The sequence below is a fragment of the Tachysurus fulvidraco genome, chromosome 22 (assembly GCF_022655615.1).
Source record: "Tachysurus fulvidraco isolate hzauxx_2018 chromosome 22, HZAU_PFXX_2.0, whole genome shotgun sequence".
NCBI lineage: Eukaryota > Metazoa > Chordata > Actinopteri > Siluriformes > Bagridae > Tachysurus > Tachysurus fulvidraco.
In genome coordinates, this window is record NC_062539.1 from 7,522,429 (window position 1) to 7,550,418 (window position 27,990).

General features: G+C 36.5%; 1 protein-coding gene across 1 annotated transcript; it reads left to right on the top strand.

Moving 5' to 3' along the window:
* Window positions 1–13,777: 13,777 nt before the first annotated feature.
* On the top strand, window positions 13,778–27,984 carry LOC113636952 (semaphorin-4E-like). The gene is made up of 15 exons (XM_047806478.1): window positions 13,778–13,898; window positions 16,630–16,793; window positions 17,260–17,405; window positions 17,812–17,871; window positions 19,256–19,354; window positions 19,830–19,929; window positions 20,225–20,335; window positions 20,489–20,640; window positions 21,009–21,181; window positions 22,392–22,563; window positions 22,889–23,108; window positions 23,180–23,295; window positions 24,744–24,913; window positions 26,500–26,552; window positions 26,715–27,984. The coding sequence occupies exons 2-15, from the start codon at window positions 16,694–16,696 to the stop codon at window positions 27,242–27,244; spliced, it is 2,202 nt and encodes a 733-aa protein (XP_047662434.1). The 5' UTR covers window positions 13,778–13,898; window positions 16,630–16,693; the 3' UTR covers window positions 27,245–27,984.
* Window positions 27,985–27,990: the final 6 nt, after the last annotated feature.

Consider the following 27,990-nt stretch of genomic DNA (forward strand, 5'->3'; position numbering starts at 1 on the left):
TAACGTATTAGAAGACTAGTTAGATACATGGGAGCTAAACCATTATAGAGCCTTGTACGTAAGTAGCAGCAGTTTGTAATCAATTCTAAACTTAACAGGTAGCCAGTGTAGAGATGATAAAATTGGGATTATATGGTCATACTTTCTTGTCCTAGTGAGAACTCTGGCAGCTGCATTTTGGACTAACTGTAACCTATTTATTAAAGATGCAGGACAACCACCTAGTAATGCATTACAATAGTCCAGCCTAGAGGTCATGAATGCATGAACTAGCTTCGCAGCATCAGATACAGACAGGATGTTTCTCAGCTTTTCAATATTTCTAAGGTGGAAGAAGGCTGTTTTGGTAGTATGAGCGATATGATTTTTAAAAGACAAGTTTCTGTCTAATATAACACCGAGGTCTTTCACTGTCCAGCTACTAGTAACAGTACATCCCTCTAAATCGGAGTTAAGTTGTGAGAGTTTCTGTGCACTGGTTTTTAGACCTATGAGTAGTATTTCTGTCTTATCAGAGTTTAACAATAGAAAGTTGCAGCTCATCCAGTCTTTTATCTCTCTAAGGCATTGAGTTAATTTGGACACTGTGGCTATTTCATCTGGTTTTGATGAGATATATAACTGTGTGTCATCAGCATAACAATGGAAACTAATAACATGTCTTCTAGTAATGTTCCCTAATGGAAGCATGTATATAGAGAAAAGCAGAGGTCCTAGAACTGATCCTTGAGTGACCCCAAATTTAACTGGTAATAAACTGTAGGATTCACCATTTAATTCTACAAAATGGTATCGATCAGACAGGTAGGATCTAAACCAACTTAAAGCCTGACCATGAATACCTGTGTAATTTTGTAAGCGATCTAGAGGAATGTTGTGGTCTATAGTGTGAAATGCAGCACTAAGGTCAAGTAGAACTAATAGTGACATACAGTCTTGGTCCGAAGCTAAGAACAAGTCGTTTGTAACTTTAACAAGTGCAGTTTCTGTGCTATGATGGGGCCTGAAACCTGACTGAAACTCTTCAAGGATGTTGCTCTCCTGTAAGACGGAGCTCAGTTGAACAGTCACAACCTTTTCAAGTATTTTAGACATAAACAGAAGGCATGAGATAGGTCTGTAATTTGATAGTTCATTAGGATCTAAGTTAGGTTTTTTGATGAGTGGCCTAATAACTGCCAACTTAAAAGACTTCGGGACATAACCTAAAGATAACGAGGAGTTAATGATATTAAGAAGAGGCTCACCAGCTTTATGTAACACTTCTTTCAGTAGTTTAGTTGGGATGGGGTCTAGTGAACATGTTGTTGATTTAGCTGTAGTAATAAGTTTATCTAACTCTTCCTGTCCTGTACTTGTAAAGCTGTGTAAAGCCTTAGGTGAGATTGTGTCACTGGTTGCTCTCATATGTTGAGCGTCACCTATTTTATTCCTGATACTTTCGATTTTATCAGTGAAGAATCTCATAAAGTCCTCACTACTGAAATGTGATGGAATAGTGTGTTCAGATTTCTGTTTTTTTGTTAAACTAGCCACTGTGCTAAATAAAAACCTGGGATTGTTCTGGTTATCTTCTATGAGTTTGCTCAGGTGCTCAGCAGCTTTTAGAGCCTGTCTATAGCTGGACATACTGTCCTTATACGCAATTCTAAAAACCTCTAATTTAGTTTTTCTCCATTTCCGTTCGAGGTTACGGGTCTCCCTCTTGAGGGTGTGAGTATGACTATTATACCATGGTGCAAGTGTTTTATCTCTAACCTTCTGTAATCTGACTGGGGCAACAGTGTCTAAAGTGCTAGTGAATATAGCGTCTATGCTGTTAGTCATTGCATCTAGGTCGTTTGAGTTTAAGGGTACAGTAAGAAGTCTAGACAAATCAGGCAGGTTATTTGTGAATCTGTCTTTGGTAGTCGAAATAATAGTTCTACCAAGTCGATAACGTGGTGAGACATAGTTAGTCTGTTCTACAGGTAGTGTGTACATTATGAGGTAATGGTCTGTGATGTCATCACTTTGAGGTATGATATCTATATCAGTGACATCTATTCCGTGTGATATTATTAAATTTAGTGTGTGGTTACGTCGATGAGTTGCACTGGTGATGTTTTGTTTGAGCCCAAGTGAGTTTAGTAAGTCCATAAATGTGAGTCCTAAAGCGTCGTTTGTGTCGTCAACATGAATGTTAAAGTCTCCTACAATTAATGCTTTGTCAAAGTTAACCAATAGGTCTGAGAGGAAATCTGTGAATTCTTTAAGAAAAACTGTGTAGGGCCCTGGGGGTCTGTACACGGTCGCTAGAGCAAGAGACATCAGGGATTTCTTCGTGTGCATGTGCGATGGTGTAACACAAGGACGAGCACTTCAAAAGAACTAAATCTATGCTGTGTTCTCTGGGTAGCCGTGAGGTAATCACTACGGATAGTGGCAACACCACCTCCACGACCAGTCAGACGAGGCTCGTGCTTATAGATATATCCTGATGGTGTAGACTCTTTTAGACTGATGTATTCATTTGGTTTAATCCAAGTTTCAGTGAGGCAGAGTGCAGTAAGGCTATTATCTGAGATCATTTCATTTACAATAAGTGCTTTGGGTGCAAGCGATCTAATGTTCACAAGTCCAAACCTTAAGAACAGTTTTTGTTTGTTTCTTTGGCATTTTTCTGGTCTAATTACAGTAAGATTATTTCGAGAACTTCTCATGTATTTACTTTTTGATCTCACTGCTTGGGGAACAGACACAGTTTCTATAGGGTGAGCTATGTGTGCATTTGAGGTGCAGGCCGTCAGCACGGAATAGCCTAGGACGCTCCCAGAAAACATTCCAATTATCGATAAAGAGTAGGTTCTGAGCCTGACACCATGATTGTAACCATTCATTTAAAGCAAAAAGTCTACTGAACCTTTCAATTCCTCGCTGGTACGTTGGAACCGGTCCAGACATGATGATCCTCGTTGTGGGCGCTGTGCTGCAAACCGTCTCCACCAGGGTGTTGAAGTCCCTCTTCAGGATCTCCGACTGACTCTCTACTGTGTTAGAGAGTATTTTAAAATAAGCAGTTTGTTATTGAAAAGAGCACTTGGACATGGACTTGCTTAATTTACTTAGAAGACATGATTTATTTGTAACAGCAGTCTGTTAATATCACTTTGTTGATTCTGTCCAGTCTTTGCATACTGTAGACATGCACGTTTAGATGGGTTGAATAAGCAAAAGATTTATAATCATTTATAATCAAAAATGTCATTGCACTTTACTTCACTTTAAATTCTTATTCTTATTTTTTTTTTACCTTAAGCAGGTTTCTGTGTTTTTGTAATTTCTTACATTGAAGCTCTAAATAAATACTCATGATTGCACATTTACTGTCAAAGTACTAATCTGTCATATTGTAACAGTGACTCATTTTATTTAACTTAAAATAATTAACAACACTAAATAATATAAGTAAAATTTTATTAATAGAGAAAACACAGTTTTTAAATACCATACCATACCATACCATACCGTCCATCAAGATCCAAAAAAGTTTTTGAAAAAACTTCAAAAGTGTATTTCAGATTAGATGGATACTGTAGATTTAAGGCATAAATCAGACCCATCATAAGAGCACAAGCTTTTTCAGTATTTTCACATTTTGTTAGGACCTCGCTTCCTTCTAGCACAGGGGTGTGTAGGCTCTGTAAGGTCCATGCTGAGGGTAGTGAATAAAATCAGGGGCCGGACATATATTTAGAGGATTTTTTATTTATTAAAGAAACAGTGTATTAGTGCCTGTATTAAAAAACTCAACGTCATTAAACCTTATTGATTAAAAAAAGGTTTTAAATCTAATTTAGATTTGAAACACATTTAGACAACATCTGTGTCACAGCACAGGCTTCATCAAAACAAGAAATCAGCAGAAATCTGATCAGCATAACTGCATAAAACAGTACTTCAGTAGCCTACTTTAAGACAAACAGTACTTTAAAACACTACTTAAAACAATACTTTAAAACAGTACTTAATAAGGTAGATTACTTAAAAACAGTAGCTTAAAACAGTCATTTAGAAACAATTTCAATTTCAGAAAACTGTTTGATCAACAAATGATAGATATAACTACTGTACCACATGCCAAACATAAGAAATTAGGCATTTTAACTCTTACCAGACACACCCTGCCTCTTTTCTTAGAAACAGTCTCATCTATTTTAGGACTAATGTCCTTTGCCATAGCCACTTTCATTAAGGAGACCAGATGCTGGTCTGTGAGGTGGGATCTGTGGGATGTTTTGGTCAATTTCATTATGGAGAACATCCAGTGGCGCCCCCACAAACGTTTAATAGGGGTGGCCAGAGGAGGCCACAGCAAATCTACACGGAGTGTTATTCTTGTTTAGTTTTGTTTCTGGTTAATGTAACAATATGACATTAAGGCTGTAGTCCATAACTTTTTTGGTTAAAATGTATCCAAAATCAATTCTTTCTTTCTTTCTTTCTTTCTTTCTTTCTTTCTTTCTTTCTTTCTTTCTTTCTTTCTTTCTTTCTTTCTTTCTTTTTTATAACTATCTTTCTATCTATGACCATTTCTATCTATCTATTTTCATTATGCATTCAAATTCAAGTTCATACTGGGGTAGCCACAGGGGTGGCCAGAGTTTATACTTGGGGGCGCCTCTTGACATATGAGACACATTGGCTTTTCTTTGCACTCACAGAATAAATTGTTTCCCATCTTGGTTGGAATTGCCGATATTCACTGTCTACTTTTCTTTTTTTAGACATTGTGCTAGTCACCTGGCCCACCTCAGATAGCATTTACATTGTTTACAGTTATTCGCTTATTCTCTGAGTTGAGTGAAGCGTGACAGCGCCACATGCGTCTCAATGTTGTAATTGTCACAGATGTATATATAAACAGAACACAGTTCACATTACAATGATGACCAGAATTTGTTAGCGGGCCTAATTAAAAGTGTTTGGCCCGCGGGCCTTGTAACTAACAACGTGTTCTAGATCAATGGACACGACGGCTCCTCATCTCCGTTTCCATGGGCAAGAATTGACATGACATCATTATAAGTTTTCTTGATTGCCATCTTTACAAGAGGGATGAGGGGTTATGTTAAATTCATGATCTGAATTGGGATCCACTGCCATAGAAGTGTTGGAATGACAGTAAGCTGAGTAAATATCTATAAATCTGAACATGTGATTTGCTGACTTTTTAAATTGCTTGTGGCAGAAATTTTATAGCTTAAATGTATAGTTCACCCAAACGTGAACATTTGCTGTTTATTTATTCACTTTACGTTCGCAAGATGTAGGTGTTTCTTCAGTAGAACATATTTTTAGCTAAGACCACGCTCCTAGGTGGTCCATGAAATCCACACCCTGTGGTTCGTCCAAAAAGCATTTAGTTGCAACATAAAAGTAATCCCCTCAGCTTGGCATATAGCCTTCACAAGTCATTTAAAGCTCCAAGAGTTTTGGCGTGTAGCCGTCTAATTTGGACATAAATTCCTCCTTTATCTGTAAATAGTTAAAAATACTAACTAATTGCTAGACAATCACCACAAAAAAAATACAACAGCTCCTTTATGAGCACCAAATATTTATCAAGACAACTTTCCAGAATATAAACCATTTTGCAGGATTTAAATAACACTTGTCTAGAAACATACACAAACAACTGAACAAAACACAATCAACAGAACATTTAGAATTGAAGTGAAAATTAAACAAACATCTTTAAATCCTAATTATATGAGTGAAATGAACGCAAAAATGGAACAGGAAGTGCTTCTGGACCAGGGTTGTTTACATCTTGATAAAATGTTTATAATAACTACAATATATTGGATTAACGTGCCTGAGCTTCAGTGAATAAAGCAAGCCACCTCTGCTGGAAAGCTTTAATTGGTGGAGTGAGGTTGACAACTTCATGTCTTCTGTATGAGAATGTTTTAGACATTTACTCTGTGATGATTATCTGGTTGTCTTTATTTATTTATTTTTATTTCATCCAGCAATGTTTTTCGTTCATTTTTCGTTCACTCTCAAAGGATTCCCCATGTGGGCATTGGGGAAGATAGTTCAGTTCAGTCTTTTTTGGTTTCTTGACATTTTTGCTATTAATGCTATCATTTGGCTGCTTTCATTTGAGGGAGTTTATTTCAAGTTCTGTGTAGCCTAGCTCCCAGTTTCTTAACTAGTTGATTATTTTGTATTTAAGACTTTGTTGCCAGCAAGGCTGTCGAATGCGTGAGACTCACGCAATTGACCCAATCCTCACGCTCTCACGCCACACCCCCATATTCTCACGCAGACTCGTGCAGCAGTGAAGAAAAAAAAAATCGCGCCGCATGATCTCGTAAAGCAACGAGCAGAGAGACCAGACAGTGTAGTGAGTTTTTTGTTACAATTGTGAGGGAAATACACTATTTATTCCTATAAACTGTGTAGTCGGCCGTTCTCCCTCCCATCTGCACCGTGTGAATTGTGAACGCAGGCAGGTCAGTGAGTTACAGGGCGTTCCGTGTCTCAGTCCAGTTTAGGCTAGTAACTAATATATAGAATTAAGTTAGCATTAGCAGAGTTGTTTGTTTTGCAGCACTAAGCAGTTATACTTTATCATAAAAAACAGTACAAAAGCATTTCCAGATGACAAATATCTGGACGCCTAGTAGCTAATGTTAATTATTCAGGACTGTCAAGTGTCACGCATTGAGAGTGTTTCGGTCTTTTGTCACGCTCTCACGCCACACATCGTATTTCTCACGCAGAAAAACTTTTTGACTATTTATCATTAATAAGGTGCAGCGCCCAAAATGTATCAGTCCGCACCGCTCTCTCTTTGGAACCGGGCAGGAATCAAGTGCGTCTCCCTCTTAGTCGAGCCTGACACTTATCAGCCAATCAAAAAAAGAGGCTACACAATAGCCAATCAGAAAATAGCACAATCTGGGTAAGATTTAACGCAACAACCAATGAAAAATCCTTAATGTCCAATGTCAGTGATCCTTACTCCCCCATCATTTTTTTTTTTGAGAGAGATATGTCACGCTTGCCTGTCTTCAAAAATTGTCAACGACATCCTATATTAAAACTCCAATCATGTCCAGATATTTGACTGGTGGTGGTGTCAGTATGGATAAATTTAAATTTTCTGTTATAGTATGTTATCTAAAGTGTCAGGGTTCAAGTGCGAGCTGCATCCAAATCAATGATTAAAGGTGCAAAATCAGCCACATGCACTTAGATTAGAGCACATGTTAATCTGTGAACATATTAATCACATGTTAATCCTATTTCTGTAAAATGTTTGTGAAAATTAAATGTAATGTAAATCTCCCAAGAAATTCTGTACAGATGCCAAATACTTTGACAGTCAATATATACTTAATACACTTCTGCTAATGCAAGGATTTTGTGTATGTATTTTTTTCCACACCATGCCACGCCCCTCCATAAGCCCCTCCCCACAACCAAAGCCCCGCCCCCAAAACCTCACTCTAAGCTGAACTCAAAAGTTGGCATCCCTGGTTGCCAGCCATACATTCCCTAAAAAGATCCAGGTTCCTTCAGGCATGGGAACTTCCCTATCAAAGCCTCTACAACTGACAGAATTTGGAGGTTTGTGGGATATGCTGTATATTTAAATACAGATTCAGCAACCTTTTGCATGATGTCAGATTGCACACCTTGATTTTGAGAGTACCATCTTCAAAAAATGCTCTCAGAAAGAGAGAAATACTTCTTGATCAACATATCATAACACAGCACCAATTCAAATGGTACAATGCCCTGAAGAAAGTCATGAAGCACATCAGGAGGACACCCTGCTACTAACTGAAAGTGATTTAACCTGTCAATAATTGGGCATTGCTGTTTCACCTTATAGCAACTGGTTGAAGGTATATACGGCTACATTAATAGTTAATGTAAAGTATTTTCCGCATTTTTAATTATATAACAATTAAAATAAAGTATACTATTATTGCTAAAAGTGTGTTAGATCTACTTTATGAATGCAGTACGTTTTACAGTGTGTACATACTGGATGTGAAGTGAAGAAATGTTTCATTCTTAATGGATTATTTTGTCATGTCGAGTCTCATCGCGACTCTTGCATCAGGAGCAGATACGGTCTTGTGTGAATGTTGAAACTTTTGTCACTTTTTGTAATTTAAGTATCACTGTACAATCATACAAATGAACATATGTTGAACAAAACACATATCAAAGGGCAAGTCACGCGATCAAGGGTTTTAGATGTCTTTTGTAAAACTGTCGTGTATTTCTACCTGTCTCTCTTACTTACTCTCTTCCTAACTTTTTGTGAGAATTTTTTACTGGAAAATAAACTGTGAATGTGTTTGTGTAATGTCTTCTGTGTACAGAACCGTTATTTTCAGTCTGTGTGAGATAAATCAAACAATTTTAATTTGTTTGAAAAAGATTTTTATTGTACAACATAACATTTTTTTATTGTCATAATAGAAAGACAATCATTAAAATCTAATCATTTGAGGAGAGTCAATTCACTAACACAATACCAAAAATATCCAGAAATTGCTTTACTATCATTTTAATTACAGGGTAACCTAATCTACATATCTTTTAAATTATTTTTGTTCCTATGAGACCTGGTGTAAAGATTATAGTTTACTCAACAACGAAATGCTGCACTGCAATGTGAAAGCATCTTAATTAACTTAAGTATCGACATAGAAGTTTATAATTACAGACAAGATAACTGTTTGTATAGATGTCTTGAGCATCAGCTTCTCATCTCCTGTAGCGCTTGAAATGAAACCACATCTGAAGATGCCATTGGAGAACTGGCAGCAGAAGCCATGTCGTAAACCCGATGTCCTAATACGGCATGAAAACGGAGGATGCCAAAGTCCTTGTTGTCCAGACTCGGCTCAACCCTGGACAATTTTGTGTGGCGAGTTTTCAAAATCATAGTGTGTCTGGTTGTACTTGTTTCTCCCAAAGCCTGTGTGCACACGGTTATAGAAGCGAGACTTGTGTGGCCGGTACTTGTCAGCCCACATGTACATTTTCCCAGTCAGGGGCATTTCGACGCTGAACTGGGCCTCGTCACCCCCAATTCCGTCTTTTGCACGTCACGCAAAGATGTCCTCTGCGCTCTCATTGGCGTCACCTGAACACAAACAAAATAATCACACAATTTTATATTATGGAGTTAAATCAGATCATTACTCCTACTTTAAATCCATTTTAAAGATGAAAGTGAGTATAAATTGTCAGGAATAATTATTATAATATGAATGAATAAATACTGTACTGTGTGCAGGTGTAATGAATGCCGCGACTTTTTTATTTATTTGTACATTTTCTACATTTTACGCTTAAACTGTAATCAGTCTGAACACAATTATAGCTTAATGATGTAATTTAAATCAAGGCGTTCCATTTTTAATTTATTCTCCACTTGTGATCTAGGATTCTATTGTCTAGGTAAACTATCTACTAAAATTGTTGTGTTGTTTGTGTGTGTTTTTTTTCTATTACTTCTCCAACAGTGTATAGATGATGGTATACTTAGAACGTGACCTAATGATCTAGTATCAGGATGTATTTATTTATATACTTGGAAAGCACATCTGTAAGTTGCTCAGTATAAAGACATCTTTCAAATGCTATGAATGTAAATGTTTGTAAAGTTTGGGAAGACTTTGAAAACAATGACACAAATTCTGCAATGAGGTGACAACAAAGAATTTGAAAAAAAATCTGACCACTTCAAATTTCTATATTAACTTTCAGTTCCCAAAGCAGAGTTTGTATGCCCAGCAGGAGCTCGGAGGGCTGTAGGAGCACAGAACTGTAACGACCCGAGTCGTACTCGGTCTGGCTCTGCTGGATCAGATCTTGCTCCATCAACACGGACTCCATTGCTTCGCTTTTCTCTCCATCCTCACCTTTGTCTGCTTCTCTTCCTCCCTCACCTCCCTCACCTCCCTCCTTCTTTGCAGAGGCTCTGAAGCTCGGCCCTGGGCTCTCATCTCTCTTGCTGGGAGAGGAAAGCAGCAGCGGTGCACCACCATGGACAGAGCTGGTGATGAGGAGAGGAAAGCGTGCAGCACCAAGGTCAGCACCGCTGATCCGGAGTGCAAGGCGGGACGGCAAAATTCCCGCCAAAAAGAGGGTAGCCAATCAGTAGCGCTGCTGTGAATCATAGTAGTGTTGATACCTTCACGTCGGCAGCTGTATCACACTGCAAGAGTGAAATGTAGTTTGTAAGATACTTCATACTGTGTTAATTCAACTTGTAATAGCAACAGTAATTAAAATATTTAATTAAAAAAATCAACCAAAATTCTCTTTTAAACCGATTTTAGAGACTTTTTTTTAACCTCATTTGGTTTTCAGTTCGGTGTCAGAATTTTGGTTAATTTTTTTATTTGGTTAAAACTCTTGCAGTGTGATACAGCTGTCGGCGTGATGGCATCAACACTACTGGGAGTAAAGATGTGCAGTCTGTGTTTAAAGGTAAAATGTACAGCCAGCTGCAGGCACTGAACATGAACATAGAGAGTAAGATCCAGGTCGGAGGCTCGAACCTGGACATCAGCTACTGGGAGAGTCTATTGCAGCAGGTGCGAGTCTACATGGCACGGGCAAGGTACGGCTCTTCCACTAGTTGCTTATGCTAGATGTTAAAATTAATATGTTATTAATATAAACCAATCAATGTTTCACATCCTAGACCATAGGTTTGTGCTGAATGTTCAGTTTTAAGACATATAATAGAAAAAATAATATTATCATCACCATAATCATCACCTAAGCAAAAACAACAGGTTCTCTTTTTGCACAATAATAATAGAAAGCAGGCTACTGATTTAAAAAAAGGAGGAGTATAGCAAAGACATTTAAGGTCCTCTAGCTGAAGTGCAACATCTTGATTTCCTCCAGAAGGTCGTCCTTGTCTGGGACAGTGAGTCCATTCTGAAAGGTGTACGGTTCATGCATTTCTAAAGACAAGTCATCATCTTCAGTGCTGATGTATTTGGCCAGCAGGTTAATGGGCTTAGCTCGGCCACCTCAGATATGGATCTTAGACCTGCACGTGTAAAGCAACAAATTATAACCCGTAGTTCACAGACAAGTTTTGACAAGGAATTAGCAGCTCTGGAAGGTACTCGATATATTTATTGTTACTCCATTATTATTATTTCTCCTTTTGGTGGTCTAATGTCTCTGATAAGATGAAACATCAAGTAACTATTTGTCTATAACGATCAGTGATATTTATGGGCAGCTTCCCTCTCTCTCTGCAACAGGTTTACTTCACAGAATTGAGAGTTGTATTTGCTTATGACAAAATGCATAATTCTAATTGGTCAGAAGCTGTTAATTAATTTTCTATAAGAACAGCTCCGTCATTACACTAGTGCCAGCTGTAAGGATCTAATATCTTATTGTTTCTATAGTAACAACTTACACCAAGACTGGCAAAGATAATGTGGCCCATTATTATGAAACAGTATTTTTTAAAGGGATATTTTTATTCATATAATCGTAATTTTTTTTATTAGTTAATATTTTTTAATGTCTCCATTGTCAGAAATTTCACAGATCTACAACATTAAATGTTACTAGAAAAAAATGAAAAACTTTCATCCAAATTGCTCTGGAGATTAATGCTGCCTGCATGTGCTTCTCATTTCATAAGTGGTAATTACGAGTACAGTATGTTGTGTTCTCATGTTTTGTTGTTGGAAAGTACATGAACCATTGAAACCATGGCCTGTTTCAGCATGTTATGAAAACCCCCTGTATCTAAGCTTTTATTTACAATAGGTCCAATAGCCTCAAAGTTTTCTTTCAAAAACCATATCAACAACTGACCCAGTAGGTTTCAATACACTTACAATTTACCGTAACTGCTGAAATGTAATAAGTTCAAATTGATTAAAAGTAGTGGTTTTTGTAACAGAACCTAAAAAGTCACAACACATTTGCGGGATCATCCTTCTAAGATTCTCAATCTTTGTTTTAAATGAATCAAGAAAATTCTCGCATATTGATGGGGAAAATCTACATTTAATATAGGAGGGCTTACTACTAAATTTATAATATTAAACAATGTCTTAGGATTATTAGCATTGTTTTTCTATTAACTCGACAAAGTACTTAGATTTAGCCGTTTTTACAGACCTCTGAAAATTTTTTAGTGCTTCCTTAAAAATATAATTAATTTGCAACTTATTTTTCTTCCACTTTCTTTCTGCCTGCCTACACATTTGTCTAAGACCTCTTATTTCATCATTTAACCATGGATCAGACCTAACTTTGTGCTGTTTATTTTTTTGGCTACTGTGTCTAACACCTCTTTAGAGGCTGAATGCAAGCAGTACAAGTGCTCATCAACACCCATATCCTGAAAAACAGAGTCAGACACTTTACACACCTCATTGAACATTGCAACAAATTCTGTACAAGTTGAAGATGAAAAACTGCGAAAGCACTGCAAAGATTTCACAGGATTGACAGAACAGCATGAGACAGGGATATTAAAAAGTACAGGTTTGTGGTCAGAGATAACATGGTCATTTAGTTCTAAATCTTCGGTAGAGAGTCCATGTATTAATACCAGGTCTAGTGTAAGGCCACGGATGAGTCCGACCATTCACTAATTGTCAAAAAGAATCAATTAGGTTTAAAAAGTCCTCCGGGTACTCCGGTTAACTCCCCTGGTCCAAAGACATGCATGCTAGGTTGATTGGCATCTCTGGAAAATTGTCTGTAGTGTGTGATTGCGTGAGGGAATGAGAGTGTGTGCGTGTGCCCTGTGATGGGTTGGCACTCCGTCCAGGGTGTATCCTGCCTTGATGCCCGATGACGCCTGAGATAGACACAGGTTCCCCGTGACCCGAGGTAGTTCGGATAAGCGGTAGAAAATGAATGAATGGATGAAAGGTGCCCAGCAGGTTGTCTGCATTAGTCTATCCCATGTACTCTTTACTCCAGCCCATTTTCTCATGCTTCTTCCTCTCCTTGGCTTCTTTCTTAACCAGTCGATGAGCTCTTGTCATTCTGTATTGTCATCCTGCTCAGAAGCAGAAGATGCGGAGGACACTGAGGATAGCCTCCTCCTCTGCCGTCTCTCCTTGCTGTCACCACGATCGTTCTTCTTCCTGCCCCTGTCCTCGCTCTTCCTTTCCCTTCCTCTGCTCCTCCTCCACTCTTCACCTTGCTACAGCCTTCTCTCTTGGCTGGAGCTCTTGCTCCTGTGTTCAGCACTTCTCTGTCTCCTTCTCCTATCTCTTTCGCTGCTGTCTCTGTCTCTCACACGCCGTCTCTCTGCACTGGAGCGTGTGCTAGAATAAGATAAACTCCTGCTCTGCCTGTGCTCTCATTTTTTTTACTCTTCTTATTGTGTTTATTTGGAACCCATCCTCATCTGGGTAACACCTAATTATGCAATTATATATAATTTCCGTTTTTTAAAGAATTCTACTTGTGCAACCAGAAAAAATATTAGTTTTAACATGAAGTGTATTTTGTTGAAATTATCAGCATTTCACTCTTTTTGGTAATTGCAGTCTTAATGCTATCACAGCAATGTTTCTCAGTGGTACCATCCACAGTAATCTCATGTATGCACATGCTCATGTATCTGTTGTATTATAGTCTTTACATAATCACACTGTTAAAGCAGAGACCCTTGCATACTAATCGATTTTATTTCTCCATTTCGATTCTGGACTTTTTCAAAGAAGCTGCAGCTCCACTAAATTCTCTGCTTCTACTCTGAATCTGGAACTGTCATGAAAGTTCTGGAATCTCTTGTCATATGTTTCTGTGTGAAAGAGCCAATACATTTGATACATTTGAGCCAATATATTTGAAGCATTTATCAGCAGCTGCAGCAGGTAAGTTCATCTTCAAAGTTTATGCTTGTGTTAGTACAAAATAATAGCAGTGATGACGTGTCTGATGTGTACTGTTCAGAACAGTGTTTCTGTGTTTCTGTACAATCTGGTGCTCCAGATACTTCTCGATATAGTTGAAACAATGTATTTTCCTGTACTGTACATTCCTGGCCTTCTAATACATTTATATTATATGGAGTATTACAAATATTTATTAGGCTAAAAAAATGTGTAATTGATTTTAAATGTGTTAGGTTTAAGTAACAGAAAATATTCAACAGTGGGCTGGTGAAGTGGATTAGTTTTTCATAACTGAACATCCTGAAGAGTTTTATTCCTCTTAAACCACCAATGGTTTGAATGATATATTAATCAAAGCACATCATGTCATACTTTTAAGCATTTATTGACACATTCAATATTTAAAGTCATCTGCTATCATTTAGATGATCTACAATAGAGATGCACTGATCAGCTCAAACATCATCCGAATCCACCAGCACCATCATTTTCTCTGTATAAGATCTCCACACTGGATCGTCCCATTACAATGATACTAATTTTTAGTTTTCAGCATGATGATATTGTCAATGGATGGCTTTTTAAAAGCTCATTCCGTGCAGTTAGAGTAGGGGTGTCAAACTCTGGTGTAATTATATAAGATGTGCATTACAGCTGGCTAACCGCATGCTCCGCTAATACTACATATCCCAGAATGCCTTGCCACTGTATTGATGCATAGTCACGAACAGCAAGCGCCCCTCGTTCTCTGTTGACAGTCGTTAACAACCAGGCTACAGTCACATCGCACAATAATTAATTAAACACAATGTTGTTCTTTGTTCGGATTAAGCTACATTTTATTAATAGCATAAGTACAGGCTTTACTTCCTTTCAGATTTTAGCTGTAATGTCACCGTTTCTGTCAACTTTTATGGACTTTGTTTCCTATATTTATGCTTTTCTATTATTACTATGCACCAACACACAAAGACAAATTCCTGTACATGTAGATAATACAGTAGCTGGAAATAAACCTCATTCTGATTCTGGAATTCCCGAACAGTCGAGTTATTTTTACAAGAACCCTGCCTCATGTCATACACTGCCCTCTTCTGGTCAAAACGTTTCATTACTACTTTAAAAAACGGCTTTTTCTCTTTCCGATTTTCTGTGTTGTTCTATAAAATGCACCGAGAATTTTCACACAGAAACTAATGAGAAAGATTTTTGTACTTAAACCATTTATTCTGTTCTTTTTTTACTTATGCTGGACCCAGCACAAGTAACTAACAATACGGTATGTCCTACTTACTCATGATCAGAAGGAGCTTTATTACCAAGTGCGCTTGCGCACGTTCAGCTCAATACTTACTGGTCTCCGAGCAGCATTGCTCAATGCCATAGGATGGAAATTATTTACTGCAAGATTATTATGTTTACATGACTCCCGATTGTTAAAATGAGTATCAATTAACGATAAACTTTAACAACAGAGACACACGTACACAGGTACGCAGTTTATTTGTCGCGCTGCTGTTTTTGTTTCACACTATAGCACGGGCATTCATGTCAAAACTTAGCACTTACCTTATAACTATCATTCCTTCACCTTCCTGTTACTAAGTGGGGGGAAAATGCATCTTGTTGTAGATAACAACAAAACAACAGCTTTACATCTGATCATTAAAAAGAAAATTGCTAACACTGGGAATTTTCCTAAATATTAAATACATGTCTTTAACAAAGCACAATCAACTATTACACTTTGTAAAAGAACATGTTTAAATCTGTTTATTATTGTTAGGAGTATTTAATCATGTGGAGCATCTTCCATAAAGGTCACTGTGACTTCTACTATAATGTCTACTACAGACATGATAACATATTTAAACTTGCACGTTTGTACAATTGATAAAATCATCAACAATTGTTTTCCCTGTAGCTGCTGTTATAGCAATAAACAACACCAAGCACATTCAGGCCTGTAACAGCACTGTGTTATAAGTGTAATTAATGCAGAAATTCTGTTATGTTCAATAAGTTCTCAAATATAAACTTCACTGCTTGAGGTGCACATGCCCTGTGTTGTTCTGTGTTGTGGCTCATCCAAAATATGCATATGAACAAAATAAACTAATGGAAAAGGCGTTTAATGACATGAGGCATGTGATAAATTTGCGACTCCACTGGATAATTGGCAGTCGATACTGTTATGAGGAAGGATGTGCGTTTTGCTTCAGTTATTCTTAGTGCTGCATCGATCTAAAAAAAAAAAAGACAATTCGATCCATGACATTTGAAATGAGATTCTGATATTATTAAATTGTATTCAGTTCTTCTTTTGAACAACTGGTATATGATATAAAGTGTTTTTTTGTCTTTCATGAATATGTCTTCATACGTTTTACTCTTTGTTTTACTGTAATGTTAAGACACGAAACTGTGACTTTGTTCTCTATAATATTGTAGTGTGTGATCTATGCTGTTCTTAATTAATTTATTATCTTTAAATGAACAATTTTCTAGCGTGAATGACAGATATTTCTCAATATTTCTACAAGGTAATTGTAATTGTAATGGAAAACTAAAAGATTTCAATTAAAAATCCAGCTCATATTTCACTTTGCTCTTCTGAAGTACAGCAATCTAAACATAATCTGTTATTATGAGTAAAATGTTAAAAAAAAATTTCTTCATGTTGAAAAAATATATTTTCAATATTTTACAGTGTGACTGTTTGAGAAACTGAGACTGACGTTGCTCTGTAGCAGAGACTTCAAGAACTTTAGGACATGCTGTTCTTCCTTGTCCTGTCTTTTTGGGTTTCAGCTGTATTGACTTCGGGCCAGGTTTGGCCATTGAACAGCACACCACGAAAAACAGTCACTCTGAGTAAGTGAGCTGTCTTTGTTACTTTATTTTATGTTGTTGTTTTTTTAATAGTTTTTTTCTTAAATATATATAGTTTGTGATTTGGCTCCACAGCATTGCTGTTTAATGTTACTGTTATAAGCCTTGCATTATACAGTATTAAAAGCATGTTGATGTGTTGTTGCAGCTGAATGGTTAAAAAGTGCTGATTTAAATTCTTACTTCTGTCAAAATCGCTCACAGCTTAATATAAAAGATCCACACAATATGTAAATGAATACATACATAAAAAATAATAGAAAAAGACCATTTTAGGGCATTGATACAAATAACACAAAGCATTATTGAGTTACTGAGGTCAAAAGTTACAGTTGTTTTAAGTCTTTCTTCAACTTCACTTCTTTGTACTTTTCTTTATTATGAGCACCAAAGGTCTTATATCTACTCCAACACAGTGGACACTAAAAGCCTATTCTGCTGTTGCTAGGTAACAGAGGACATGTCTTTCAAGAGGAGGGAGTGTGGAATTACACCACCATGCTCCTGATGGAAGATGAGGGTGTGCTCATCCTGGGAGCTCGAGAGGCCATCTTTGCCTTGGACCTCAACAACATCACACACAAGAAGGCTATGGTCAGGAAAAAGATTTCATTTGAATAATAATAATAATAATAATAATAATAATAATAATAATAATAATAATAATAATAATAATAATAATAATAATAATAATAGATTTATTTATTTATTTATCACAGCCTCAACTTTTTTGGTTGTTTTTTTGTTTCAATATAACTTATAACTAGGGTTCATTTGCTTATATTCTATCGTTTTTACATTTTATCTATTTATATTATTTTAATGTTAACTTTTATTCCAGTTTCAAACATTCATTCTGTTATTAGATTTTTTACATTTCAGATAGTAATAATTGTTAAAATAAATGTTAAAATTCTTTGCTTTAGTAAAAAATTTTCACCTGCACTGTACTTATTTAATTCTACATTCTATATATTCTCTTCTCTTCTCTTTTTTGTAGGTTAAATGGGCGGTGACTTCAGAGATGCAGCGCACTTGTATTTTCAAAGGGAAAACTCAGGTGAGGGGTGTGTTGTGTGTGACTGTTCTGTGTAAAATCCAGAGACTGTTATGTGTGTGACTCACAGGAGATCAGCAGTTTCATAAATACTCTAAGCTGCCCATCTAGTAATTAAAATACGTCTACAACCCAAGAGACCACACCACCATCACCACCACTTTGACTACTGTGAAGTGGTTTATGCTGATGAAGGAATGAATAAAGGAATGGAAGAAATAAACTTGCTTTCCACTATATTAAGAACATCTGTACACCAGCACATTATTGATGTTACCTAATAATGTGGCACCTAAACAATGCGGAAAAAAGGAATAGTTCAAGAGCTTTAGGTGACCACAATTTACAGTTTACACAGAAAACTGTACCGCTGAGTGACAGTTTGTCAGACCAGCTCTCTGATCACAGAGATCATACATTTTCTTTATTTTTGATGCAAACATTAACTGAAACTTTTACCTCTACTGTATCTGTAAAATCCAGCCAGAGGTTTGATCACTACACTGTGATTATTGCACACTAGACAACTCATTTGGGTTACAATACAGCTTGGTCCTTGAATGAGGTTGAAGCTTTATCTTGGCTAATCATGGACAAGCCTCTTAACAGTGTACTCTACTTCAAAAATATATACAAAATAATAAAACAATATTTTTATTTACCATCCAACAGCTTCATATACAAAATTGCAGCAACATTAAAACAAGTTAATGGACCTAATCACTTTGGGCCATAATCAGACAACAGCTGTCGAAATGATATCACTACTCCCAAATTGTAACATCATCCTCAGATTACTGAATAGTCTTCTTACACACACTGTAAATATGATGAAAGTTTAAACTTGATACATTATTATTAATAATCATAATAAGATGAAGACTACATACTTATGACTGGTGTACAAATAAGACACTAATTTCAGTAGTCTAAAGAGTAAAAACAGGATTTCCAAAACATCCACAGAAATGTATATGTATATCTTTGTCTTTATATGTAAATATGTAAATTCTCAAATAAGGGTTAAAAAAATGAATTATTTCCTAATACAGTAAAGAACTAGACATTGTCTGAGTTTTGAGAATATTAAGAATTAGATGTTATACCCCGAAACCGTGTCTAACTTTCAAACCCTAATTAGATTAGATTCAACAGTTTTGTGTTTTAAATATATCATATGATTAGGAACAGGTATGCTATTATACAAAGCCCTTATCTTATCTCCTTAACTCATCCTCTCTGAGTCCTCACCTAGCCTATGAAATTATTCCCCATTATTCTTCTGTCTTGTTTTGTTCTGTTAACGGATCTTTTTTTTCTGTCTCTTTCTGATTGACTTCCTAATAATTTCTTTGGACTTTGTATTTCCTGTAATTTTCCTTTCCAGACTGATTGTCATAACTACATCCGGATCCTTCATAAAATGTCGAACGACACCATGTTTGTTTGTGGTACCAACGCTTTTAATCCAACCTGTGATATTATGGTGAGTAAAAATTCCTCCACATACAGTGGTGTGAAAAAGTGTTGGCCCCTTTCTGGATTTATTTTTTTTGCATGTTTGTCACACTTTAATGTTTCAGATCATTAAACAAATGTAAATATTAGTCAAAGATAACACAAGTAAACATAACATGCAGTTTTTAAATTAATGTTTTAATACTAAGGGAAATGCAAACCTACATGGCCCTGAGTGAAAAAGCTGTTAAAACATAACTGTGGTTTATCATACGTGAGATCAATTTCTCTAGCCACACCCAGGCTTGATTACTGCCACACGTGTTCGCATTCAAGAAATTACTTAAATGAAACCTGACTGACAAAGTATTGTATTTTACTGTAAAATGTCCTTGCTATGATATTGTAGACATTTGTTAACATGAGTTTCAGCCTGTGTGCATGTTTTGTTGTATTATATCACACAATGTAGACATTTCATGTAGCTTTGTTCTGTCTTCCAGTCTTATAAAGACGGCAAGCTGACTCTCGAAGGTAAACAACAAGATGGGAAAGGAAAGTGTCCATTTGATCCTTTCCTGAGATGCGCCTCTGAATTTGTCGGTAGGTGCTTCATCTCTCTTAAGGCAAACTGCTCCATGACGTAAAAGACAAAGCGAACAATGTGTAGTTAGTGATTGATTAAAAGTTCTATGTCACTTTAAGTTTTAAAGTTTTTACTATTATTATTCTTTTTCATTTCCAGTTTAGTTCATGCATTATATTATTTGTGAAGGTCAATTCTTTAGTCACAGGTGATACTTATGATATCTCATATGATATTCTGAATGCTTTAAAGGAAAGTAACCCAATGATACCATCATTATGTTTTAATAATATAATGCTGATTGTCGTTTAGATGGAAAGCTGTACTCTGCTACGTATAATAATTTCCTGGGCTTTGAACCAATTGTGATGCGCAGCTTAAATGGCACCATAAGAACTGAATACAAGACTTCATGGCTTAATGGTAAGAATGTAAATTTTATTAAGTAAGAGACTAAGATGAGTCTTCTTATATTGGATATAATTTAAAAGTCAACTTTACATCTCATACCTTTCTTTAATTCTTGGATCATGTGATTGAGTAGTTGAGAGTCACTGATTAGTTTTGTTATTTCAGAGCCCAATTTCATTGGCATAAAGCATGTAGCTGAGGGAGATGACAACCCAGAGGGGGATGATGACAAGATTTACCTTTTCTTTAATGAAAGAGCTGTGGAGTACGATGCCTACAGTAAGATGGAGGTGTCAAGGGTGGCCCGTGTTTGTAAGGTACTCTTCCTTATAAAAGGATGTTGCTGATATTACAGTACACCATTCTACATTTCTATGGTTTTATTCATCAGGACCTGGTTAAATAATAGTTGTGTGGTCCTCACCACTTCTTTGTTCAAACAAAGAACCTCAGGTGACGACAAAATATCTGGGTGGGGAAATATAAGCACACGCGTCCTACTTCCACATCAGTACTTAACAAACCAGATTTTACTAAAGAAATGCACAAGATTAACTAATCATAAAGATGAGAAACTATTATATATCAAATATTATAAGCTTTACCAGCCTGCTTTCGATGCTTTTATACATGAATAGAAAACTTTGCAACATTGTGCTCATACCCTCTGATCTCTCCTTGCTAGGGGGATGTGGGAGGACAGCGGACATTGCAGAAGAAGTGGACGTCATTTTTAAAGACTCACCTGGACTGTCCTGTCCTTCAAACCAGACTACCACTTCTCATACAGGATGTGTTCCTCTTCTGCCCAGACACCTGGAAAACCTGTATGTTCTACGGTGTCTTCACTCCTCAGGGGTGAGTAATGTTCAGTTCAAAATGCCAGCAGAATATGTTTAAATAACTGCAGTGAATTTTTTTTACAAGTGATTTTGAACGTAATCAGGATTGTGGTTGAATACCAGACCAACAATACAGTCAAACCTTAAGGCAGAGGACTTAAACATTACCATTTTTGTTGGATTAGCCTCAGCTCAAAGGCATGTGAATATCAACATGGTTAGGTCAAATGGGAAACATAACAGGCTTTACGTTAACAATTCACTGGAATTTATAGTCAATAATTGTTTGCCATTAGAATTACACATTATGGTATTAGTTTGATTGTCACAGTGGTTTAGTGGTTAGCACCCTTGCCTCACACCTCAAATGTTTGTGGTAAGATTCTCTCCTCTGCCTTGTGTAAAGGGAATTTGCCTGTTCTCCTTGTGCTTTGGGGATATCCTCCAGGTACTCTCGTTTCCTCCTGCAGTCCAAAACATTGTAGGCTGAGGAATAGCATCTCTAAATTTTGCCCATCTCTAAATAGTATCTCTAAATGGATTGGCTCCAGGTTCCCCACAACCCTGTGTAGGGTAAGCGCTATAAACAATGGATGTATTTGCAATATGTTCTCATTATGAAGCATTTTAAATTGCACTAGCCTTTTATATCTGATTCAGACATTACATATGATTTGTTTGTCTGATTTGTTCATCCTAGTGCTGCATGTTTATGGATAGAAACAGGCACATAGAGAGAACATATGGAGAGAATCTCCACACAAATGCACAGGATCAACCTGGGGACCCTGGCAGTATGAGATGGCAATGCTGCACCACTTTGTGGTCTTTATATTGCATATACCAGTAACTTCATAATATGCATTATTATAATATGATAATTATTATTTAGCACTACACACTCATATGAAAACCTCAGTCAAATTTAATCATGCATACAGACACTACTTTATTTTTGAGTAAAATGTTTTTACTCTTATATGAAATGAATTAACTTTAGGAGGTTACATGATGCAATAAGGTGTACTCAAAAAGTACCTAAGAAAGTCAAATCCTGTAAATCAAGTTAATGCTTCTTCCTGTTTTTTCTTCCTATTTTCATATGAGTAAGGATGTGACATCCATTTAAAAAAAAAATGTGTAAAAAATAATAATAATTATAGTATATTCAAACATTAATTAGACATTGTTTTATTAACCACCGACTCATGATGCTCGTTTCATAGCTGTGAACTTACTAAAAAGGACATGTCGGAGTACTCAGCAGTGTGCGCTTACAGGATACAGGACATTAGGGAAGTCTTCTCTGAAGGCAAATTCAAAACGCTACACGATGATACATCACTTAGAAAATGGGTGACATACTACGGACCTTTGCCTGACCCTCGCCCCGGAGCTGTGAGTTCAACATTTACCAACATATTTTACAACAATAATTTTTATTTGTTAGCTGATGAAAGAATAAGTGAATATAATAGACAACATTATACTGCAGCTGAATACTCAGAGGGTCTTGATTAATTTTTGACTGTGGTTCCAGGTGCAAGAAACTATGTTCCCAGTTACTATTGATGCTCTTGTTATCATTTCCTGAGTAATAACTCACATAGTGATGTGCATGGGGAATGACATTTTAATTTGTATATTTTGTCTCCAAATGCACCACCTATGCAGTAGTTATTATTTTCTTTGTGTTGCTCTCTCAATGTGTGCATGTGTGTAGTGTATTAACAGTAAAACAAGGGAGAAAGGGATTTCAAAGTCTTTGGACCTCCCTGATAAAACCCTCATGTTCATCCGAGACAACCCACTGATGGATCAGGCAGTGAAGCCTTCTGAGCAGCCCCTACTGGTGAAGAAAGGAGCTGCATTTACTTGTATAGTGGTGGCCAGCACTACTGCCCTGGATGGGAGCAGCCATCAGGTCATGTTTATTGGCACAGGTACGTAATTTATACAGACTTATGCATGTATGTGTTATAGTGTTCAATCAACTGTACAATCTTTGTAACAGCAAGCGGTTCAGTGCTGAAAGCAGTCAACTATGACGGAAAGATGGTGATAATAGAGGAGGTGCAGCTCTTTAAGCAGTCCGACCCAGTAAAGATATTGCGGCTCTCTATTTCCCTGGTAAGCCTCAGAACACATTTACATTAGATTTCCTTTCCTCCCTGAAGCTACACCAAATGTTTATAGGTTAGTTTTATCTTATTAGATTTTTTATTTATTTTTCTTTGAGTGCAGTTCCAGAAGTGAACCCTGGTCAAACTGGGAATGGTGGACTAAGGTTTGTTTCGGGGCCGGATGATGTTTAAAGTGATTTAATTCTCATCCTGTTTTAACGTTCATTGTGGCAGATATATATATATATATATATATATATATATAGTAGATATTGTCAGAGTGCCTTCTGCTTGTATTGTGCAATGAAAGTGGCTCATATTACTTGTATATAAGTAAACAACTACTGTAGGACTCACCTTGCCGCAATCCTGTTAAAACAAACAAACAACAAAAAAAAAAGCCTTAAATCCCTCTAATGATAGGTAAGCTAGTTTAGCAGTTATCTCTAAGCTAATTCCAACAAACATTTTGCATTGCACCTAACTGCTACTGTTGTGTGAGTTTTATGTTTCCCAAGAGATTAAGAAATATGACTTGTTTCCAAACAAGCCTGAACTTTATTTTGCCCAGTGTGATAGCCAACAGTTTTAACCATTATTATTATAACCATTCTTTCACTCAGTTATTTTTCAGTAACTTTTCCAGCTAACAGCTGTGACTGATCAGCAAGGCACGTTCGAAGCATTCAACAATGTAATGCAAATTTGAACAGCAATATATTTGCATGTGGAAAGCCATTTATTGATGCTGATGTTTAGCCAATTTATTTAAATTCTGCTGATGTTTAGCCAATTTATTTAAATTCAGTTAGCAAATATTTGTCTTAGCTCTTGAAGTTGAAGGGAAATATGTTGTTTGCAAGTTATTAGCTAGGCTGCTAATGCCTCTAATGTGTACTGTAGCTGCTCTTTTTATATTATAGTATGTAGTATATGGAGTATATGGAGCTGATGGGTACATTATGGACTTTAGCTGCTTCTGGCACAAGCAACAAACTAAAGCAAAATTTGACAGTCTATATACTTGCTCATTTTTATGACATTAGTGAAAATCAGTCAGAGACCGCTGTGTCTAAGAATCAAGGCAAGTTTTTTTTTTTTTAGCTCTGTGTGATTTTACACTAATTAATTGATTTATTAAGGGGGAAAATAGTTATCAATTTACTTAGGGAAATTAATAAAATGCATTTTCACTTGAGTGAATTGTTTTTATTTTTTTGATAATTTTAAAAAATATTTTAGAAATAAAATATTCCTACTGCTTTTAACACATTTTAGGGAACATGCAAATTTAACATTTTTTCCCCTTATCATTCACACTAATAAAACTTTCCTATCATGGCTATCCCAGTACCCATCTAATTTATTTAATTATTTCTACTTGTGATTCAGTTTTAGTTTGATTCTGTTATAGTTTGACCATCTTTTTAATAACTGCTGCACATATTGTTTCAGGGTCAGCTGTATGCAGGCTCAGAGGAAGCAACGGTGCAGATGCCACTTAGTACATGTGACCATTACGCTTCCTGTATGGACTGTGTGCTGGCCAGAGACCCGTACTGCGGCTGGGACCTCAGCGCTGACCGCTGCATTGCTATAAAAAACATTCATCCAGACACACACAGGTACTCAGCATATACTTCTCAGCTGCTGTAATATAGTGCTGTAAGGAAACAAGTCAAGATGTGGTGTGCTGTTGTAGGCAAACGGGCAAAAATACAATAGGTGTGATGTGACCTGAAGTTTATCTTTTAGTAATTATTAATAACTTTTAATTATTAACTTATTGATTTAATGATTAATTATTAGATTTTTTTTTCAATTAAATAACAACACATTAACCTATTCATTCATCAGCATTTTACAGTATTATTTACCATTGGCGTGCCATAGGGTTTCAGTCAGGGCCTTCAGTAAGCATGTAAACCACATACATACTCATCTGTCACAGCTAGCGCAGCCATATGCAAATAATGCGCATATTCGGCTGAACATACAGGCGCTCAGCAACATGACAGCTGATCAACAATTAGCCTAAAACAGTATGCTAGGTAAGGGTGGGTTGAATTCAGACTAAATTTCCTTGCATGTATCAATAAATGTAATCCCCCTATGCACACTGTGTGCATAGTGTCACATTCACATCCACATGCCACAGTAGGCTACTATCAATGCAACACGAACCACTCAATAACAAAGTGCATAAGTCATTAATAATGCCTATTATCAGATGTGAGCCACAATCTGCATGATACAATACTCGTCAAATAGTAAAGCACTCACCCATCACCTTATAAATAAAATTCATGCGTCTGTCTTTTTTGAAAAAGCGTTCAATAACGTCATCGAGGAGTTGTCCTTTTTGCTTCAGCTGATTGAGCAATTCTTTCTCAATGGAGAGAGAAACCAAAGAAGACAGCCTTTATTGTCCAGTTGTGCTAAAAGTTTTTAAATGCACAACTTACAGTATATGGTGCTCGGAGTCATGGTGTTTAAGAGCTGCCTTCGTGAAGCTGTTCAGACTGTCAAAGCCAGAATAATTCCATGTCCCTTTACTCATATTAAAAAGTAAACATGACCAACAAAATAACTTGTTGATGGATGCTAGCTGATAGGCAATCATAGCGCTCATAATTGCAATCTTTAAAATGGCGCTGGGCACGTAGCTAGACCCAGAGGATGTGCTGTCAATAAATGTCAAAATTTGATTGGTGTATTTTTATGTTATTTTATTACTAATGCTTGTAACAAATCAGATGTGTTGTCCTTCAACAAAAACCTAGCAATATCTGTAGAGCTGGTCCCAGCAGTGTAAGCTGATTTTTAAGTGACTTTTTGAGAGTACTCCAGTTCAACCTTAACAAAACTAATGAATTTTGCAATTTTACAGACATTACACCAATGGAAATAAATAAATAGCATACTAAAAAAACATTTAACAGTTTAATACATTTAAACTGTTTTAAATTTAATATTTTTAATATTTTTTTTTATATTTTTTTAACATTTAATATTTTTTTTTAAAAAATATTTTTATAGGGCATGAAAATTTCACTTAATCACCTTCTGACCAATCAGAATCAATATTCAAACGTCACTGTGGTCTAAAATATTGAATTGACTGCTCTAGAGACTCTAGACTCTGCCCTAGAGAGGGAATGTTAGATATTTTGAATTTTCAATCATGTCCATCTATTTTTGTCTCCTGCAGTGAGGTGGTTCAGAGTCTGAGAGATGGAAATGCTGCACGTTGTCCTGCAGTCAGTATGTAAACAGGTGGCCTTTTACGTCCACTGGTTCAGATTGTACAGTATTTACTGATATGTGTGGGTAAATACTGTATATGTGCAGAAATGGTTTTATTCCATTGTGACTTGTCACTAAAAGCCAATAAGACTCTCAAGGTCTGTTGTTTTTGTGTTACAGAAAGTACTACGATCATTAAAACCTTCTATCCTGGTAACGAGGTCAGGTTGCTTTGCCAGCCAGGATCAAACCTGGCCCGAGTGCAGTGGAGCTTAAACAATCACACAATTCAAAACTCCAACACGTACCACATTCAGCACAACAACTTGTTGATCCTCAACGCCTTGGACAGATACGCCGGATTCTACACCTGCACCTCTGTAGAGTCCTCCAATGGTAAAGACTATGTCATCCAAACTGCTACATATGAGCTGAGGCTGGGGAACTTCATGGAGCATCCTTCAGTTCAGCTGCAAGTCCAGAAACTGCAGAACACTCTCTTGGCCCTCAAGATCCTGGTCATTATACCAACACTGATATTATTAGTTCTTGTGGCATGGAACTTCTACAAAGGGCATTTTGCTGTCCAGAGAAAGTCAAAAAAATCTGAGGAAAGTCCACAGGGTGTATCTGTCTGTCAGGAGCCACTGCAAATTGTTCAAGAAAGTTCAAGAAAAATAACATTTAAAAAAAAAAAAAAAATCCCCTGATATGACAAACCAGCATAATGGAGACAAATTGCTCCAGTGAAGTTTATTTTTTATTTTGCAGACACCTCAATGACGAATCCAACATAATCCAGTTTCATAGCTCAAGACACATAATCTGAACTGATTGGAGATTTAAAAACAGTTTTATTACACTTTATTATTTCATTTTATTTGTAAACTTCAGTATATGCTTAAAACCCCAAAACACTGAAACTGGTTTAAGCACAGTATATTGTTTTATACAACCAGTCATCCATGGGATGCCAGCATAATTCATATTTCCTTCATAAATCTGTATTATGGAGGAGACATTGAATGAGAATGACCACCGGTTTAGTTTTTTCTTTTTCTTTCTTTTTTAATTATTTATTGATCATTTGAGCTAGTGGTAAATGGTTTTGTGAAGGTCTCTGTGCACTAGAGCCTGTGTATGTCTTTCCAGACAGGATACACAAACACTTCTTTCAAAATCCATGTCAGATAACACATTTAGCACGTCTAGACATCTACACTGAGCTTTTGACTATGTGTGCCTTTTTCAAACCTCTTGCTGTTGAAGCCTCCAGATTCAGTACTGTGTTTCCAGGGCAGTAGCCCAATGACATTTGCAGGACTTTTTTTTACCTCTCTCTTGATGTCTTCTTCTTCTTCTACTGCATATCCTATGTATTTTTTTAATTTATTCTAACATTTTGTGAGCATTTTTTACTGTAAAATAAACTGTGAATGTGTTTGTCTAATGTCTT